This window comes from Phascolarctos cinereus, unplaced genomic scaffold (genome assembly GCF_003287225.1).
Source record: "Phascolarctos cinereus isolate Bilbo 61053 unplaced genomic scaffold, phaCin_HiC Scaffold_5;HRSCAF=322, whole genome shotgun sequence".
Taxonomy (NCBI): Eukaryota; Metazoa; Chordata; class Mammalia; order Diprotodontia; family Phascolarctidae; genus Phascolarctos; species Phascolarctos cinereus.
Genome location: NW_027555958.1, coordinates 416,374,426 through 416,393,969, shown reverse-complemented (window position 1 = coordinate 416,393,969; position 19,544 = coordinate 416,374,426). Strand labels below are relative to the sequence as shown.

Below are 19,544 nucleotides of genomic sequence, written 5' to 3'. Positions count from 1 at the left end.
ATCAGGGCCAGTCACAGGTGTTTATGTGAAATATATGCATGCATCTGGAACATGTGTCCTTTCACAGAATAAAAACTCGTGATTAAACAGAAGTAAGGCCTGGGCATCATTTGGATCTCTCATTCTTCTTAGCTGTACTGGGACAATTTTTGCCTGATCAAGTACACATTCACACACCTGCCAGATGATCTATTTAGAAGTGATCTCTCATGGTCTTGAAGAAGGGAACTAAGGATGTGGTCGATACCAGATTTTGTTGTGGGTACTAATGCTGCCATGGGAAAACTGTTACCTCTGTCTTCTCCCCTCCTCTTTCTCCTTGAGAGTGCCAAACCTTCCATCACAACCTATACCAAAAATCTCTATCCCCACGTCCAGAGGTTAACATCACATTTATTTTCTTTCTTTGTAATGATTACAAATCCCATGACTGTTTTGTCCAGCCAACAACTCCTTGTAATCCTTCCAAGGTTACAAAGATGATGATGATGACAACCAACATTTATATAGTGCATACTATATGCCAGGCACTGTGCTAAGAAATTTACAGATATTATGCAATTAGATTCTTACAACCTCACAAGGACCCTGTGAGATAAGTGCTATTATTATCTCCATTTTACAGTTGAGGAAACTGAGGCAAACAGAGGTTAAGTGACTTTCCCAGGTTCACAGAGTTAGTATCTGAGGCCAGATTTTAATTCTGGTCTTTCTGACTCTAGGCCCAGAGGTCTATCCCCTACACTGCCTAACTACTTAAGTATCTGTGTTCTTTGTATTCATCATTTAATGTGACACAATAATATTCCATCACACCAATGTGCCATAATTTGTTTAATTATTCCCTAATCCATATACATCTGCTTTGTTTCTAGTGTTTTTTCTTGGTATCAAAAATGTTGCTGTGAGTTATCTGTTACATATGAGATGTATCATCAAGTTGCTTGGAATTTGCGCCATACAGTTGAATCTCTGGATCAAAATAGATGTATATTATAGTTACTTGTTTAGCTTAATCATTGGACCAACTCTCACCTCTGTTAATACTGGGTTACTGTACCTGTCTTTCCACAAACTCTCCAACATGGATTACTCCCATCTTTTATCATCTTTGCCAGTTTGCTGGGAGTGAGGTAACACCTCAGAGATGGTTTGATTTGCAGTTACCTAATTTAACAATTTGGAGAAATCTTTCATACAGCTGTTAATAGTTTTCAGTTCATAACTCTTTGAACATATTCCTTGACCATTTATTGACTGGATGACTATTGGACTTCTACTTCAGTTATTTCCCTATATATCCCAGATTTCAGATAGACTATAACTTCTTTCCCCATTTAGGGCAAGCAATCCTAGCTGCTAAAGGCGCAAGTTACCTTAAAGGAAAGACAGAAGGAGGTTCCAGGCAGTTCAAACCACTACTAATATCTCAGCTAGCATTTCCCTGCAGATCTTTGTGGAGACAGACTAGTTCTCTGTACCCACGTATACCAGGAATTGCAATTCTTGATTTTAAGAACTACCTTACTTTTATCTTTCTTGTGTACTGTGCACATAGTAAACATTTAATGTTCTTTTCATTCTTTAATTCATTAATTTATTGAGTATTCATTCATTATCAGAGATATTTGAAAGAAATATTTTCTTCCCTGTCCACAACTTCCTTTTTTATCCTAAGTATATTTTGTTCATGCAAAAGCTCTTCAATTATCCATTTTTGTTTTTTTAATAAAGAGATCAATTCCTGATTTGATTAAGAATTATTTTGTTATATACTTTCATACTTGGTGACTTCAATGCAAAAGTTGGCATACATAAAAGGCAAAAAATATCGGTAGTTGTGGGTCAGGATAAAGAAGTGGACCAAAGCTGACATATAAGCTTCATACATTATAAATATTTTCCTTGAGAAAAGAATCAGAAGAATATGTCAGGTACAAAACAGTGTCATAAAAATTTATTATATTTTAATAGACAGGAAATGACTTATTATTGATATGGATATCATTTCTGAATGCACTTCTATGTACAGTCAGATCACTGATGAGTTAGAGCAAATATCAAAATTAATATAAAGCTAGAAGAAGAAAGAATAAAAATGAGAAAAATCTATAGTATGCAATTAAAACAACTCCAACCTGACCTGTTAAAATGAGTTATTGATGCCTCAAATTGGGTAGTAGATGGAGGAAAAGATATTGACTCTGATTCCGACTGATTCCAAATATAAGTTTAAGCTATAGAAATCATTTCCCATAATGAGATCAAAGGAGTCTAAAACCACATTAGTCAGCAAACATTTGGCTTACTTGACAAGTGGAAAGATCTGGCACCCATCACAAAACTCATTTAGAATATAACTGCATTTGTAAAATCTTAGGGAGAAGGATAATGGAAGATTATGAACAGTATTGCTTTATAGAACAATGAGAAGTAGTGGTGTGGTGAAAATGTTTAAAGGAAGCTTGGTGAGAGATTCAGTTATCTCACAGGCATTTAATGATAAAACTTGAAGGAAGACAACAGATGAAATATGGGAAAGATTTGTAACCTTTCTTTTAAACAAATACTTTTCAGCATCAAATATTTTGGAGCCAAATTACTGTCAGAAAAAGTATAAATAGCACTGAAGAAAAAAAGGTTAGAAATGGAACTATACTAAATGTATATGAATGTCTATGCTTAAAAAACACAGTTTTGAGAACATTGATAAATTCTTGAAACACATAAAAAAATTAAAATGTAAAGAAAAAATGTCATACTTTCTGTTTACCAAAAAAAAATTAAGAGAACATCAACAATAACATATCCATGTATGTACTTTCTCATATATGTGAAAATGTAATCTCAAAAATCTACACGTACAGTGGGCATATCTTGGATGAGGGCATTAGAAAGGATTCAGATAGGGTTTCTAAAGTGGTATTCTTTGATAGACCACATCAATGCTATCACACAACTGATAGGACACAGAATACAAGATCTCACTGTACATATTGTTTATTGACTATAAAAAAACATTTGATTTAGTAGAGCAAAATTCTGCCTTAAAGGCTCTCTATCAAAAAGGGTGACTTCCGTGAAAAAGACATCTTAAAATTTTATCGAATTATAAGATTTCTTGAAATATATAACAGAGATAATCCTGTTTGATAACTCACTGATCTTTAGTATCCCATAATGGATGAAATAAGAACTATGCTCACTAAAATATTATCTACTGTCATGGAAAAGTTATAGTATGGGGTCCTTGTCTGAGAAATTTCATATAGATGGTGAGGTCTGCTAGATTTTTCTGCTTGAAAATGATTTTGGAGATTGTTTGACATCCCAGGACATGGTCAAGATTCCTAAATGACATCCAGTATCACTGTAAAGAATTTAGTCTACCTATCCACACAGGAAAAAACAAATGAATAAAGAATTCTGAATGGCCAGAATGATATGCACTTGGAACAAAAACCTATAGAGCTCATACACACACACACACTCACACACACACACACATATCCACACATGCAGACACACATACTCACACACACGGATATGCATGCATGTGGTTATATATCTTGGTTGGACACTACAAATATGCCCAGAATTTCACAGGAAGAAGAGAAGAGAATGGATTGCCTTTGGGAAATTGCATTGTTATTTAAATTATCCCAATTACATACAGATGAAAAAACAGTAAAGAAATTTTTAGAAAACAGATATCATCAGATAGGTTCTGGGAAGTGTGAAATCCAAGTTGCCCAGCTGGAAAAGGTATATAGGCAGCAACAACAGAAAGGAGGGAGGAGCATTGCAGCTGGTAGACAAGATGAGACTAGGGGTTGTAGACAATATCAACAAAAGCACATATGACAAAGAATCTTGAGGGGGTGGTAATCACCAAAACAATTATCAACCATATTAAAGAAGGACATAGAGAAACAGGTGTAGATGCTATGGCAACCTAGCTTGCAGGATGATGACACTGAATGGAGAATGATCTTCTGTTGATCTGAGATGACTATTTTGTAAAAGACTTTTAGTGTACATGACACAACTGTTTCCAATTGTATTTAGTGGCTGATTTAATTTTCTCCTTACCGCCCTGATAAATGTTTACAAGTATTACTAGGTGTCAGTATTTTTGACTAATAAGATTGAAGTAGAAGAAGTGGACGCTTTCTGTCTTTCATAGTCAATACCTTCTGTGGCAAGCAATGGATTTTTCCCTTCTTTATTCTTTTTACTGAAAACATTCCATTAAAAATGCCCTTTTGGGTTATCTTTAGGTATTCTTTGCAAGCCTTAATTAACCCTGGCCTTTGTCCTTTCTGATATTAATTTTAGAGTGCCATTCTTGTATATTCATCCATATTGTGTATCTCAATTTACATTTTGGTTTGTGCACTTTTTACGTTCAAGATCATCAAATAGATTCCTGTATAAAAATATTGGTATTTTTAGACGCTTCTCCTTTTTCTTATTCATCAGATGATTTTTGACAGACTTTTATTTTGGAGAGCTTCCCATCACAATTTAACTATGTTCCCATTAACTCATACCAATCATTACATTTCCCCCCTGAAACCTGTTTTTCTAGTGAGGGCATGTATCTCTGTCTAACACTGCTTATTATGAATTTTAAGAAGACATGGTTACTTTAATCCAAGGTGCTTGCCATTCCCACTTTACTAACTAGATCGTCCCTTAAACATGAGAATTAAGCTCACAGTAGTAGTTCTCTCTTGATGCTTCCTCTATTTTCTGAGGAATGAATTTGTCAGCAAGGCAAGAATTTATAAATTGCTCTGCTTTCAACATATTGAAACTTTTAGCAGATGTCTAGGAAATAGTTATGGTACTCCATCTCACTATAACATTTTCTGAATTTTGTGATCTGTGTAGGAAATAAATTTTTATTTTCCATTTGGCTCAGCAGTGTGTAATTACTTCTGTCATTTTATCCTCACCTACATACCTCTCCCTATGCTTCTTCTCTCATCTTTATGACATACAGTTTGACTCTCCCAACTGTTCCTTTAGACCAATTTCTTTTAAACTAAGCTATATTCTTTCTCTACTATTCTAGTTGTAAATCCATCCCATCAAGTCTCAGAGATATTTATAAGGTCATATATTATACTGAATATAAGTCTATTTTATGTGTTGCCATGCATTGATATGTAGATATCTTTGGCCTTAAATGCTGTTCCTGATCCTTTCTTCTATTATTTTTTCCTGTGAATTAGTGAGCTTTATTCCTATCTTTTTAATATTGTATCAATTTTCTTTTATAGTATCAAGTTTTATAGTAAGTATAGTATATAGCCATTTCAACCTTCTTCCCTCTAACATTTTAGCTTTAGACCTCTTGATCAGGTCTGAAAATCTGCTGTACATATGCTTTCTAGTTTTCATGAGATCCACTCCATCCCTTTTTATGAGGTCATCATTCTGATATCTTAATCCAATAAAACAAATCTTCTCTTTCTATACCAGCAATTCACTTTTCACCCCCTCTTTTCTCTTTCAAAGTCATGATCTTTAACATTGGGTGCTGTTTTTTCTTCAAAAGGACTAGTTTTATCCTTTATGGGAAGAGCTTCATACATGTTGCATATCTTAGCTTCGATGATTTTATAATTTCTTCTAATAATCACCTAAACATGTCTTTTAGTTCATTCTTAGCCTCTGTGTCATATTTTTTCCATTCATCAGTTTGTTTATACTGTTTTTAATACCTAGTTCTTACACATAGTCCTTCCACCCTCCCCCTCCCACTGCTGCCACTATCCTTATGAATTATTTCTTCTACTCTGCTTAGGAACTCCTCCTTGTGAACCAAGTATAAGGAATACTTAATCAAGCTTTTTCCCTTTCTTCTCAAGCAGGAAGATTATCTTGCTTTTGAATAAAACACGTGGTCGGAAAGTAAGTCAGGGAAGATAACCATAGATAACACAAGCCCTGTGAATAACCCAAATGAATCTTTATATTGATATCCAAATATTCCTGTTGCTTGCTTGTCTTATGTTTGAATAATACAAAAGCTATCTTTTTGAGAAATTTATGCTACTGTCTGATGCTTCTGTGAACCATATATTAAAATTAGTTGTAGTTCATGTGCTCCTAACCCAAGAAAATTTATCAGTAAGACTAAACAAAATAAGGCTGCTCACATACACAAAAACCCAGTATCTTCCATATTATCTGCAAGTGGTGTGGATCTTTGCTCTTGCCCTGTCCTAATTTGCACTTGCATTGGCAGGTCTTGAGTTCCCAGATAAGTACATGCTACACGGCTACAACTCAAAACTCTCTGTCAATTCAATGACTATATCACATGCTAGATGGGCATTCAGGACAACCCTCTAAGAACATATTAATGCGACTCCTTAATCTGTAAGGAGGGACCTGAGAGAATTTAAATGCTCTACCACTTCAGCCAAACAAATTTCCCTCTGCCCTTTTTATGTGTGTCTCTCTTACTGTAATACCAAGTATAGGACCCTCTGCTGTTCATTCATAACAAATTGTTAATTCTTGGTTCCTGGAATGCACTCTCTCCACATTTTAGAATGAACAATGAATGAGCATTTATTAAGTGCTTTATTTGTGACAAGCACAGTACTAAGGGCTATGGATACACATAGAAAAAAACACAGTGCTTGCTTTAAAGGAGTCAGACTCTAATTGGGAGTTGGAGTCAGTAAACATGTATTAAGTGCCTGTGTGCTGGGCACTATGCTAAGCATACAAAGACTGGCATAAAATAATCTCTGCCTTCAAAGAGCTCATAATCTAATGGGGGAAGATGACACATAAAAAGAAGCCAAGGGGGCAGCTAGGTGGCGCGGTGGATAGAGCACCGGCCCTGAATTCAGGAGGACCTGAGTTCAAATCTGGCCTCAGACACATAACACTTACTAGCTGTGTGACCCTGGGCAAGTCACTTAACCCCATTGCCTAGCGCCCCCCCTCCGAAAAAAAGAAGCCAGAAAAAAGTGTTGGGGAAGGGCAGCCACAGGGGGCACGATGAAGTTCTGCAGCCTGGGAGGGAAGTGATCTGAGGAGGCATGAGTTACAGAGTTGATTTCATCCTGCAGAATGATAAGTCCCTGGAGATCATGAATTCCAGGAGAGAAGTTGGGTAGGAAATGATGACGTGAATGCCCTGGGTATCCTCCTTAACTGGTGGAAGATGTGGGAGGAAACCTCCAGAATCTCCCCTTCATCCTCTCCAATAGGAAGGAAGAAGGATCCCAGGGGCCAGGATCAGGAGATGCGAGTTTCAGAGTTGATTTGGAAGACAAAACATAAAGGAGAGTTCATTTCACCCAAATGGTAGATGAAAAGGTCTAGAGGTCCTAAGGCTTCCAGAGCAGCATAGATAAGAAAGCAAGTAGGATTTTTTTTTAATTTACAGTTGTTAAAATTCTCTACTTTATTTGAACTTTACAATCAAGACGGTTTGATGTAGTGGAGACATGCTGGTCTGTACCATAGGGTCAGGGTTTGAATTCCATCGCTTACTTCCCATCATAAGCACCTGGGGCAAGTCCCTTGGCCTCTTTGGGGTGGATCAGGGGACATCTAAGTTCCCTTACAGTTCTAAATCTATGATCCTATGATCACGCACGAGAGGCCCCAAAGATATCCTTCTAATTTCTCATATAAAAACTCTGATGTTCAGAGATGTAAGTGACTTGCCCAAGCCATCCTGCTGTCAAATTGAGAGGCAGGATTGTTGCTTGTGTCTTTTGGCATGAAATCAAGTATCTGCTTTATACAGACACTGCTTCCAACTCCTAGGTTTTCTTTATTTTTTTAAAATAAATTTTTATTGATGTCTTCCGTGTCTTATATCATCTTAGTTATCCCAAGTATTCCTCCCTTTCCTCCTCCTGTGGACCTCCTACCTCCATGCAGTGTTGGGTTGGGGATGTCCTCTCATATCTCTTCATTCAACTCTCATCTGACCTTTATAATTTTATTACATTTACTTTTGATTTTGGGCGAGTGGTTGTGCTTTCCTTTCACAACACTGTTGTCACTCTGCATGTTGTTTTCTTAGCTTTGCTTATCTCATTCTATGTGAGTTCATAGAGATCTCTCTATGCTTTTCTGTATTCGTCGCACGCATTGTCTCATAACACAGTGATACTCCATTACATTCATATACCATGATTTGTTTAGCCATTTCTCAGTTGATGGATATCAACTTTGTTTCCAATCCTTAGCTATCACAACAAGTGCTGCTATAAATATTTTGTAGCATGTGGGGATATTTTGTTCTTATCAGTGGCTTCCTTGGGCTGTATGCCCATTAATGGTGTCTCTGGTTCAAAGGTTATAGACATTTTACTCTCTTTATTTATATAATTACAAACTATTTTCCAAAATGGTTGTGCCATTTCATAGCACCAACATCGTATTAGTTTTCTTATCATTCTGCAGCCCTTCTAACATTGACTATTGCCATTTTGGGGGTCATTTTTGCCAATTTATAAGGTGTGAGATGAAACCTCAGGGCTGTTTTGATTTGCATTTCTCTTATTATTGATAGTTGGGCTGTAGCACATTGCATTTCCCCTTTTGAGAAAGTTTTGTTATATGCTTTGATCACTTATCTGTTGGAGAATGATTATAAGATATACACACATTTATTTATGTGTCTTGGATACCAAACCCTTATCTGAGAAATTTGATACAGATTTTTCCACCATTTGACCACTTCCTTTCTTATCCTAGGTGCACTAATTTTGTCTGTGCAGAAGCCTTTCAGTTTCAAGTAATCAAAGTTATCTTTTTTATCTTTTGTAATTTCCTCTCTCTTGTTTGGTTAAGGATATATTTCCTACCCTTAGCTGTTAGAGGTATATGATCTTTAATATTAAGGTCATATATTCATCTAGAATGTATTTTGCATTATAGCATAAGGTATTGATATCAGCCCAATTTCTGCCAGATTGATTTTCAGTTTTCCCAGAGGATTTTTTTTAATCTAATAAAGAATTCTTACTAAGTTATTTATGTTTTCCACTTTATCAAATACTGGGTTGTTGAATACCATTTTTCTAATTCTTCCTTGTCTAGTCTGTTCCATTAATCTATCTCTTTATTTTTTAATTAATACCAGATGGTTTTGATGACTGTTGCTTTATAATATAATCTCAAATCTGAAAGTGAAATTCTGCCTCCATCCTTACTTCTTTTCATCATTTCCCATGCTATGGTAGATCTTTTGTTTTTTCAAATTAAATTTATTATTGTTTCATCAAGTTTCATAAACTATCCCCTTGGTAATTCTATTGGCAGAGCATTAAAGGTGTAAATTAGTTTGCATAGTATTGTCATTTTTATTATATTGGCATGGCCTCATCATAAGCACTGAGTATTCTTCCATCTATTTAAATTTTTTCTTCAAGGGTCACTTTGTAAGTAAATCTATGCAAGTCCTTTGTGTGTTTTGGTAGGCCATTTCCACCGATATTTTTTGCATTTTTAGTTATATGGAAAGGAATTTCCTTTTTTATTATTGCTTCTCGTGCCTTATTATTATATAGAAATTTTATTGATTTTTGAGGATTTATTTGTAGTCTCCAATTTTGCTGAAGCAATTAATTGTCTCAATTAGTATCTTTGCTGATTCTTTAGGAGTTTTCAAGTAAACTAACGTATCATCAGTGAATAGGGACAGTCTTATCTCCTCTTTACGTATCTTTATGTATTTAATTTCTTTCTCTTGTCTTATTGCTGTTGCTAGCATTTACAGAACTATATCAAATAATAGTGGGGAAAGTGAGCATCCTTTGCCTCACTTCTGTATTTACTGGAAAAAGGTTCTAGTATATATCCACTACATATGGTGCTTGCTTTTGGTTTTGGTTGGAAACATTTTATGATATTAAAAGATCCCTGTATGTCTACACTTTGTAGGTTTTTATCATAAAAGAGTATTGTTTGTCAAAGACTTTTTTTATCTGTTGAGATGATCATGTGGTTTTGAGTGTTTTAGTTTTCAATATGAATAATTTCTTGACTGTTTTCCTAATGTTAAACTATCTTTGCATCCCTGGTAAAAATCTCAGTTGACCATAATGAAGGATTTCTCAGATAAATTGCTACAGTCTGTCAGGATTTTGTTTAAAAATTTTGAGTAAAATTTCATTAATGATATTGTCCTATAGTTTTCTTTCTGTGTTTTATTTTTTGCCTGGTTTAGGTTTGTTTGTCTCATAAAAGAATTCTGATAGGGTGCTTTCTTTCTCAATTTTTTAGAATAATTTGTGAAGTATGGGTACTAACTGTTCTTTAAAATTTTGATAGCACTCTCCATTCTCATTAATCCATGAGGATCAAGAGTTTTTTCCCCTTTGTTCCTTTACAGTTGGATCTATTTCCTTTTCTTAAATTGGATTAAGATCTCTATTTGGTCTTCTGAGAGTTTAGATATTTTATATTTTTGAAGGTATTCCTCTATTTCTTTTGGGTTCTTTTTTTTAAGCATGTAACCATGAATAATATTTTCTGATTATTCTTTTATTTCTGCTGGTTTTGCTGGGATTTCACTTTGCTCATTTATTGTTATATTGATTTGATTGTTCTCTACTTTTTAATCAGATTAGCTAAGGGTTTTTAAATTTTATTAATCTTTTCAAAGAACCAGCTTTTAGTTTTTTATCATTCCTGTGTTTTTTTGTTTCCACATTATCTATTCCCCCTCTTATTTTTATTATCTCCCATTTTGTGCTTATTTTAGGTTTGCTTATGTGTCGGCTTTCTGATTTTTTAAAAAAAATTATATTTAGTTTATCAGACCTCTCTTCTTCTATTTTGTTAATTTATGTTTGTAAGAATATGATTCCTACCCCCACCTCCCCAGAAGTATTTTAGCTGCCTCCCAGAAATTTTGGAATGGTGTTTCATTATTATTTTTACATAATTATTTTACAAATAATTACAAAATTATTACACAATTTTACATAATTATTAATTGTTTCTATGATTTGTTTTTTGACCCACTCATTATTTAGGGTTTTATTGTCAACTCTACAGTTGGGTCTGATCTGTGAAAGATCATTAACTGTTTCTGACTTTTTATACTTGTTTGCAATATCATTCTGCTTTGGTATGTAGTCAATTTTGCAAAAGTTCCATGTAATACTAAGAAATAGGTATATATTTTTTCTGTTCTATTTAGAAAATACGACAAATCTTTTTACTTTCTCCAGTAAGTTGTTCATTCCATATTGTCCCTTTTATTTATCTTTCTGTTAGATCTATCCCAAACTGATAGAGTGATACTAAAATCACCTATCATTATTGTGTTGCTCTTTACGTCTTCTCATAGTTCATGTAATTTTTCCTTTATGAATTCAAATGCTAAGGTATTTGTAATGTTTAAATTTATTACTAATACTGGGTTTTTTTGGTCTATGGTTCGTTTCCGTATAATAGTGCATCTCTTTCTAATTTTTAAATGGTTGTTTTTGCTTTGTTGGATAGCATGATTGCCAATCCTGCTTTTTTTTTTTTCGCATTCACTTGATGCATGGTCATTTCCCCCCTATTATCTCAGCTTTATTTTGTGTATTTTTGGGGGGTGTATGTGTTTTTTAGTAACAGATTGTAGGGGTTTTTTTTTGTATTCAGTCTATCACTCATTTTATTGGATTATTTAATACATTCATATTTAGTTTTATGAGATTTAGGTTTACATTTTCCTCTATTTGTCTGTAATACTGAGGGTTTTTTTTCAAGTTGTACTTTTTTCCCCTCTTCTGTGGAAAGCACAGTACTATAATCCTTCAGTTTGCTTTATTCTTTTTTAAGGTGGACGTGTTCCCACTAGTTCTCTTCCCTTCATCTCTGATCCCATACTCTTGTTTATTACCCCTTTGTCATTTAGGTTTTGTTTGTTCTTCTTTCCTACTTTTATCTAGTTTTATAATTCTTCACCTCATTTTTCTTCTCAGTTAGTCAATTAGATTCTCTCTTCTTCTTAATTTTTAACATTTCATTTTCGTTGCCCTTTGCCAAGAAAGGATTTCTTGTATTCTCTTCCTTATTTATCCTTGCTTTCTGTTTATTTCAGAACCTCATTCTCTAATTCATGACTCTTAAAGTTTTCCAGTCTCTCTTTTCTCTGTATTCTTCATGTAATCAAAGCTTCCAATGTGTCCATTCTAGGCTCTCCCCTTTAGGTAGGTTTTTGTTGCTGCCTTCTAGAGCTTGTTCCATGGATTCCCTCTTTCCATTTCACTTCACTCCCAGGACAATGCCAATGTTAGCCAGTGTCAGAGGGGACACAACTGGTGGTAGGGCCTGCCAACCACATCTCTGATTATGCAGCCCATCACTGATCTATATACTTCTCTGGTTACCTTTTTTTTTTTTTTGCCCATGTGCTTCCAAATCTCCTCTGTGGGTCTATACTCTCCCACTACCCTAGGTGATAGTTGCTGCCAAGAGTTCAAACTCCCCAACTCCCACTGTAGGGAAAGTAGACTTTTCAAGCACCAAATCCCCAAGGCCACACCCATTACAACATCCCGAACACCCTTGAGATAGTCTGCTATCTCTCTTCACCCATAGGAACATTCATCAAAGAAACCGCTTCCCACCACCACAGTAAAGCTTCTTTACTTCACTCCCCATTTTTAATCCTTTCCCCTTCTTCCTCATCCATTTTCCTGCAGGCTCTTCTTTTCTGAGACCACAGGGGTAACCTTCCTCTTACTGCTAAACCTTGATTGGACCCCATGACATTACACATTCTTCCCTATCCCTCTGTAGTTCCCTTACCCCCTTTTATGTATGCTCCTATGTTGTAATGTGTTTCCTCAAAACAACAACAACAGTAACAACAATCACAACACACACACATCAATTCACTGGTAGTCAGAGTATCACTAGGTTTTGTGCTCCATGCTCACTTTTCCCTCCACCAGACTTTTACCTTCAACTCTGCTTGAAAGAAAGTCTCTTGCTGGTTTCTGTACTGTCACTCTGTTGCTGTTGCTGTCCTTGTCTCCTGCATTTTTATTCATTCCTCTTGCATATCTGTTTTTTTGGGGTGTTCAAGATATAAATAATATTTTCAGTTCTGGGTTTTTTTCCTAAAAATGTTTCAAATGACTCTGTTATTGAACATCTGTTTTTGTGTAAGGTTAAACTCAGATTTTTAAGGTAGGTCACTCTATGCTGAATTTTCAACTTCATTGCTCTTTGCCCTCTTTATGTTTTTGATATTATGATAATGTTATGATTTTGAAGAATAGTCTAGCATTATTCAAATTCATTTTCTTTTGTATTTAGAGGCCTTTTCCCTGATCACTTGAAGAATAGTTTCTGAATTGAATTGTTAAATTTAACAGCTATGTGTCTTGGAGTTTTCAGCTTTGGTTTTTTTTTTCTCTTGCAGGTGATGTGTGAATTCTTTTAATTGGTTTTATTCCATTTTCTATGTTCAGAAGTTCTAGGCTCTTCTCATCTACTATTTACTTCATTATGTTGTTAAAGATTTTTGACCTCTCATGTTCTTCTGGGAGACCTATGATCTTTTGGTTGTCTCTGTGTATCCTGTCCCACTGAGCTCTGTATGTTTTGCATACATAGTGAACATATTTTCTTTTAATGTTACTGTTTTTTTCTTCTAGACTGTCTTTCACATCTATGTATTTCCATTCCCAAAATATTGTTTTCTCTTTAATTTTTTTTTGGTGAGACTTGTTATTGCAGATTCCAATTCTTTGTTCTTCACTTTTTTTTTTTTTGGCTGTGCAGGCCATAAATTCTTCTCTTATAATTCTCTTTTGTCTTTTGAAATACTCAGGAACAGTGTGTTGTGGTTCATATTCTCCTTGCATTCCACAGGGTCCTCCATCTCATGAAATGTTGGGTCATTTTAATTTGTTTTGCAATATTCATTCATAGATGCCTGAACTAATTTACTAGATTTGGAGGTCATATTTCCTTCTGCTATTATTTTCCCTGTTGACTTTTCTGCTTACGTTTGAGGTTTTTAAGTTTTCTTCTTCCTGAGATCTTTGGTAATTTCAGTCTTTTCCCCATTTTTTCTTGATTTTCCCCTATTCCCTTTGTGACCCTCGTCTCCTCTCCTGGTGGTTTCTTTGGGGACGGCATCTCAAAGTGTCTCAGCCTCCTCTAATACTGTGTAACATTGTTCACCAGCCTAGGTCTCTGCCCTGATTGACTTTTGGTTGGTCAAAAATGGCCCCACCAGGATGCTTTTCCCCCTCAGCTTTATTGGAGTGCTGAACATTGCCTTCTCCTCCTCCCCTTTGCCCACAGGGTGTCCTGTCCAGTGTACAGTCCCCCTCCCTCTGTTCCATAGTTATCTGGCTGAGGTCAACAGTTCAGGTTGCAGCACCGGTACTACAGGGTTGTTTGTCTTGGCACTGGCAGTTCATAGTTCTGCGGAACTGGTGTTACATGGTTGGGGCCACTGGCTATTTTTTGCTGACCAGCCAAACTTCTGCAGCCTGGTGCTGGAGCCTCCATAATACTGTAAAGAGGGAAGGGAAACTGGACTGTGGGGGTGAGTTTTGGTGTAAGCCTGTGTCAGATCTTTAGAACTTTTAGTGTAACCTTGCTGCCTATAGCATGGGAAGTTAGGGAGGAGTGTTGAATGAGCTTGGTGTCAGGGAACTCATGGGTTTTTGTTTTGTTTTGTTTTACCTTCCCTTCTTTTTGACTCTTGAATGTCCTAGATGCAGAGACAACTGAAGTTGCTTTATCTTTGGTGCATAATTTCTGTTTTGGAGAAGTTTGAGAGGTTATGGGGCTCAGAAAAAACGTCTAGCCCTTAATCTTGTTTGTGTGACCAGACTCTGGCCTAGGAGTTCTTAAAGTGAATTAGAGTGTCTGGCTCAAAGGGTATTGGAGCATGGAGACAATTGGGCCACCACCATTTAGAAGGTGGAATAAGTCTAGTGTAGAGAGGTCAGTGTCTAGCCAGGAGGGGAAAAGGAGAAAGAGGCAGTGGGAAACAAAATTGAAAGTATGTGTTAGTTATACTGGGTTAGGAGACAGGGAGTGTGTGTGGCAAATTCTTCAGCTGGAACCTTCAATTTGTAGTTCAGATACCACCTCTTGATCTCTCCCTCTTCCCACTAAGTTGTCAGTCCTCCCTCTCTTTTCAAATTGCCTTCTGTTTACTCGTCTATATACATGTTGTATCCTTCAGTTAGAATGTAAGTTCCTGTTTCCTTTTGTTAATAATGCCTTATAACTGATAGGCACTTAATAAATTTTTGTTTAATAGAGTTAATACATATAGGGCAAATTCTGAGGAACTTGTGCCCCGGAGCTTTGTAAATGGTAAAACATTCCACATGATGAAAAAAACCCAAAATGTCAAAAATATATGATATAAATCTCTTCTCTGATGAGCAGTGAAAAGCATAATCTATTTTTTAATGATAGATCATTTTTCATTCAGTCTAATGATAATACATTTATATTTACTATTTTAATAATTGATATATCTCAGGAAGAAATATAAAAACACAACAGTTCCCCTTATAGAATTTTCATTCTAAAACTGATGTGGCATACATTGACATAAGTAAAAGAAAAGGTATTTTGATGTTACAGAATTTGTTTTCCTTTTTTTCCGGTGAGGGAAATAATATTGACATGTAAATTCAAAGCTTTCTCATTAGGCTGTAAGGTGACAGTAATGTAAAGAGGAAAGAATGAAAGTGAGGAACTTAAAGATAGAGTGACAAAAAAGAAGGGCCAAAATTATACAGGCAGAACCAGGAGCAATGAAGGCATGCATGCTGGAATGTGGGAAGAGGCACGTGTTCAACTAGCTGCTAGAAGGTCTGCCTTACCGAAGCTTGCTTAAAGAGAGAGATTCCTGCTTGTCGATATGCTTGTTCCCCTATAACTTGGGTTTGTTGTTGTTGTTTTTTGTTTATCATGCAGGTCTGAGAACTATTGGAGTCATCACCAAACTAGATCTTATGGATGAAGGAACTGATGCAAGGGATGTTCTAGAGAACAAATTGCTTCCTCTTCGAAGGGGTAATACCATGGTGTCTCAATCGTCACCTGACAATATAAGGAACAGAAAGGGTTTGAGCAGCTATTGGTAGTACTGATTTTAATGCAGTCTCTTCAGTTGAAAAAGTTAAGAATTATCTTGGTCATTTTTGGTGTCTGGTCTTTATCACAGTTGAACAAATAGATCCAAATGATTTATTAAAAATGATCCAGACAGAGAAGTATTCCTTTAAATTTCCAAACAGAGAATAGGAAAGAAAAAACAGGGAAGAGGTTTGAATGGAGGGTGTATGAATTCAGTACAGATTCATGATAATAAAGTCACTTAACTGACTTTTTTTCTAGTTTACTTAACTGCTAAATGGACATAGTTGTATCACAGAACTTCAGAAAGACTTAATAGTCTAGGAATCAATTTTAAATTAATAGTTCTTTGAAGTAAAAGATCCACTCATGTGATATTACCCCTCCTTCCCCAAAAGTATCATTATCCAAGTTAGATATGCTTAATTAAATCCTGGACCCTGAAAGTGAATTTTGTTGCTTGTTTTAGGTTATATAGGTGTGGTAAATAGAAGCCAAAAAGACATTGATGGAAAGAAGGACATTAAGGCAGCTCTGCTGGCAGAAAGAAAATTTTTTCTTTCCCACCCAGGCTACAGACACATTGCTGATCGAATGGGAACTCCGCATCTTCAGAAAGTCCTAAATCAGGTGACTATCAAGATATTTGTTTTTAGTATGCGTCCTTTCAGTTATTAGAGAAATTACATGCTGAAATTTTAAAAGTAAATATTATTTTTATCAGCCCCCAGAAATTGTGATGGGTCATTGTAGTTGATCAGAATTCTTAAATATTTCAAAAATGTTTTTCTTTAGAATGTGTTGTTATATAAATTGTTCTCCAGGTCCTACTTAACTTCATTCTGCATCGGTTCATAAAGTCTTCCCAGATTTCTCTGAAATTGTCCCATTTGTTTATTATTTATAGCGTAATACTATGTTCAACTATTCTCCAATTGATGGGTTCCCCGTTTTTTGCTAGTTCTTTGCTATAATAAAATGTGCTACTCTAAATATGTTTTGTGTACATATGGGTCTCTTACCTCTTTTTTAAAAAATAATTTTGACTGCATAAAACTATTTCTGAGACAAAGGGCATGTGCTGATTAAGTTATTAACTCCATCATTAAACACCTACTATGTAGCAGGCATTGTGTTAAGTAGGCACTGGGGATAGAAAGACAAAAAGCAGTTCCAGCTCTAATAGGACACATAGTCTAATGGGGAAAGAAAACAGGCCAGCAACTACATACAAAAAAAGATATTATGATAATGATAATATTATATAATGCTTTCTATATAACAAGTGCTTTACATTTATTATATCATTTGATTCTCACAAAACCCCTAGGAAGTAGATACTATTATTATTATTATTGTCACTTTACAGATGAAGAAATTGAGGCAAATAGAAATTAAGTGACTTGTCCAGGATCATATAGTTCATTAGTGTCTGAGGCTGGATTTGAACTCAGGTCTTACCTGACTACAGGCCCAGAGCTTTATCCACTGTACCACCGGCTACCTGGCATGTAGTAGGTACTTAATAAATACCTGACTGATTAATAGCAGGCATGGGATGAAGAGGGATCCAGCATGATTGAATTTTACCACTACAGAAAATGCACAATGCAAGACTCTATCATGAAGTCATAGCATTTTCTTAGAGTCTGAGAACCCAAAGCAGCCCAAAAGGAACCAAATCAACCAAGTGTGCCCCGATTATTATGTCCCCTTCTATCTGTATGTAACAAGGTGTATTTGATGTTCTCAAAGTTTAAATGATCATGAAAACAGCACACATCATTCTTTTTTTACCTTAATATATAATTTTAGTCTATCCATTATCATTATGGTTTTTTTTTTTTAGCAACTCACTAACCATATTCGAGATACCTTGCCAAGCTTCAGGAGCAAGCTCCAGGGACAATTACTCTCCATAGAACATGAAGTAGAAGCCTACAAAAACTTCAAGCCAGAAGATCCTACAAGAAAGACAAAGGCTCTGCTACAGTGAGTTGTCACTGTCCTGTTCCTAAACATCCTTTCAGTTTGATTTTTGGCTTCTGTCTGTTACTGTCATTTGTTAGTATAGAAGTGAGTCTCTTGGAACTTCCGAATCTTTAGATGTTTAGATATTTACTCTCAGTATGTGATAATATTCTTAACTATTTTGTTTCTCCATTTTATGTTGTAATTTGGATCATTTCATTCAATTAATTAACAGGTGTAGTACTAGTTATGCTATCTTGTTTTTGTTTTTGTCTTTGAGCTCTGTAAGTAGGAGTGCTGTTGCATGAGAATATAAATTAAGTACAAAATTACACACTAGGGGAGACACTGGGAATAAAAGGACAAAAGTGATATTGTCCCTGTTCTCTGCTCTCAGGGAGCTTATATCTCTCAGGGGAAATAGTATAGACATATATTAGTAAATGTGATATCTATAGACACATGGATATATATATCTATATAGACGCATACATGTGTATGTGTCTGTGTCTCTATGTGTATATATGTATGTATGTACATATATACACTCATACAGATACAAAGTAAATGCAAAATGATTTTGAGGTCACTTGTAGCCGGAGGATTAGGAAAGATCTTATATAGGAGTTGGCTTTTTTAATTAGTTTTGATGTGAACTGGAGGTTTAACAATTGGAGCTGAGGAGGGACTGCTTTTCAGTCATAGCTTCAGCCAATATAAAAGCATGGAGAAGGGATGTTGAGTATGGAGAGCAGTGACTAGGTAAGTATAGTATGAATGTAAAATACATGGAGGAGGCTAAGTTGTGATAAATCTATTAAAAACTAGATTGGAGCAAGATTGATATAGGCTTTAAATACCAAACAGAGCTCATATTTTTTCCCCTAGAAACAATAGGGATCTACTGGAGTTAATAAGTGTGCATTGTGTGGAGAGTGTCAATATTATATAACTGTGTTTTAGGACAATTACTTTGGCAGTTGTGGAATAAGAGAGGGGAAGATGGATTAGAATGGCGAGATAATCAGGCTGAGTGACCAACTCAGACACTGTTGCAACAATCTAGATAAAAGGTAATGAGGGCCTGATGGTAGTAGCTATGTAAGTGGAGAGTTGGGAGGAATAGGAGAGATATTAAGGTAGAATCAAAACTTAAAAATGAATTAAAGTGTGCTGTTTTTTAAATTTAAAATACATTTGAAAGAGGTTTTAGCATTTTATAATTATAATTTCTAGTAAACAAGGAAATAAAATTAGGTCTCTATATTAGAATTGGAATCTGACTGTCATATAGTGTTAGCTGTCTCTGCTAGATTTGTGTCATCAATCAATCCCCCACAAATATTTTATTACAGATTCACTTCGTTAGGTACTATGGTAAGCCCTGGGGATACAAAGCAAAAGAAAAACAGTCCCTGCCCTCAAGGAGTTCACATTCTAATGAGGGAGACAACATGTACATA

General features: G+C 35.5%; 1 protein-coding gene across 7 annotated transcripts in view; it reads left to right on the top strand.

The window, feature by feature from the left end:
• DNM3 (dynamin 3) overlaps window positions 1-19,544 on the top strand; it is a 682,754-nt gene that overhangs the window by 184,378 nt on the left and 478,832 nt on the right. For all 7 annotated transcript variants that reach the window (XM_078156497.1, XM_020970517.2, XM_020970516.2 and 4 more), the window contains 3 exons: window positions 15,949-16,047; window positions 16,580-16,740; window positions 17,960-18,102. In XM_078156497.1, the coding sequence (XP_078012623.1) occupies window positions 15,949-16,047; window positions 16,580-16,740; window positions 17,960-18,102 (403 nt within the window). The remainder of the gene's footprint in view (window positions 1-15,948; window positions 16,048-16,579; window positions 16,741-17,959; window positions 18,103-19,544) is intronic.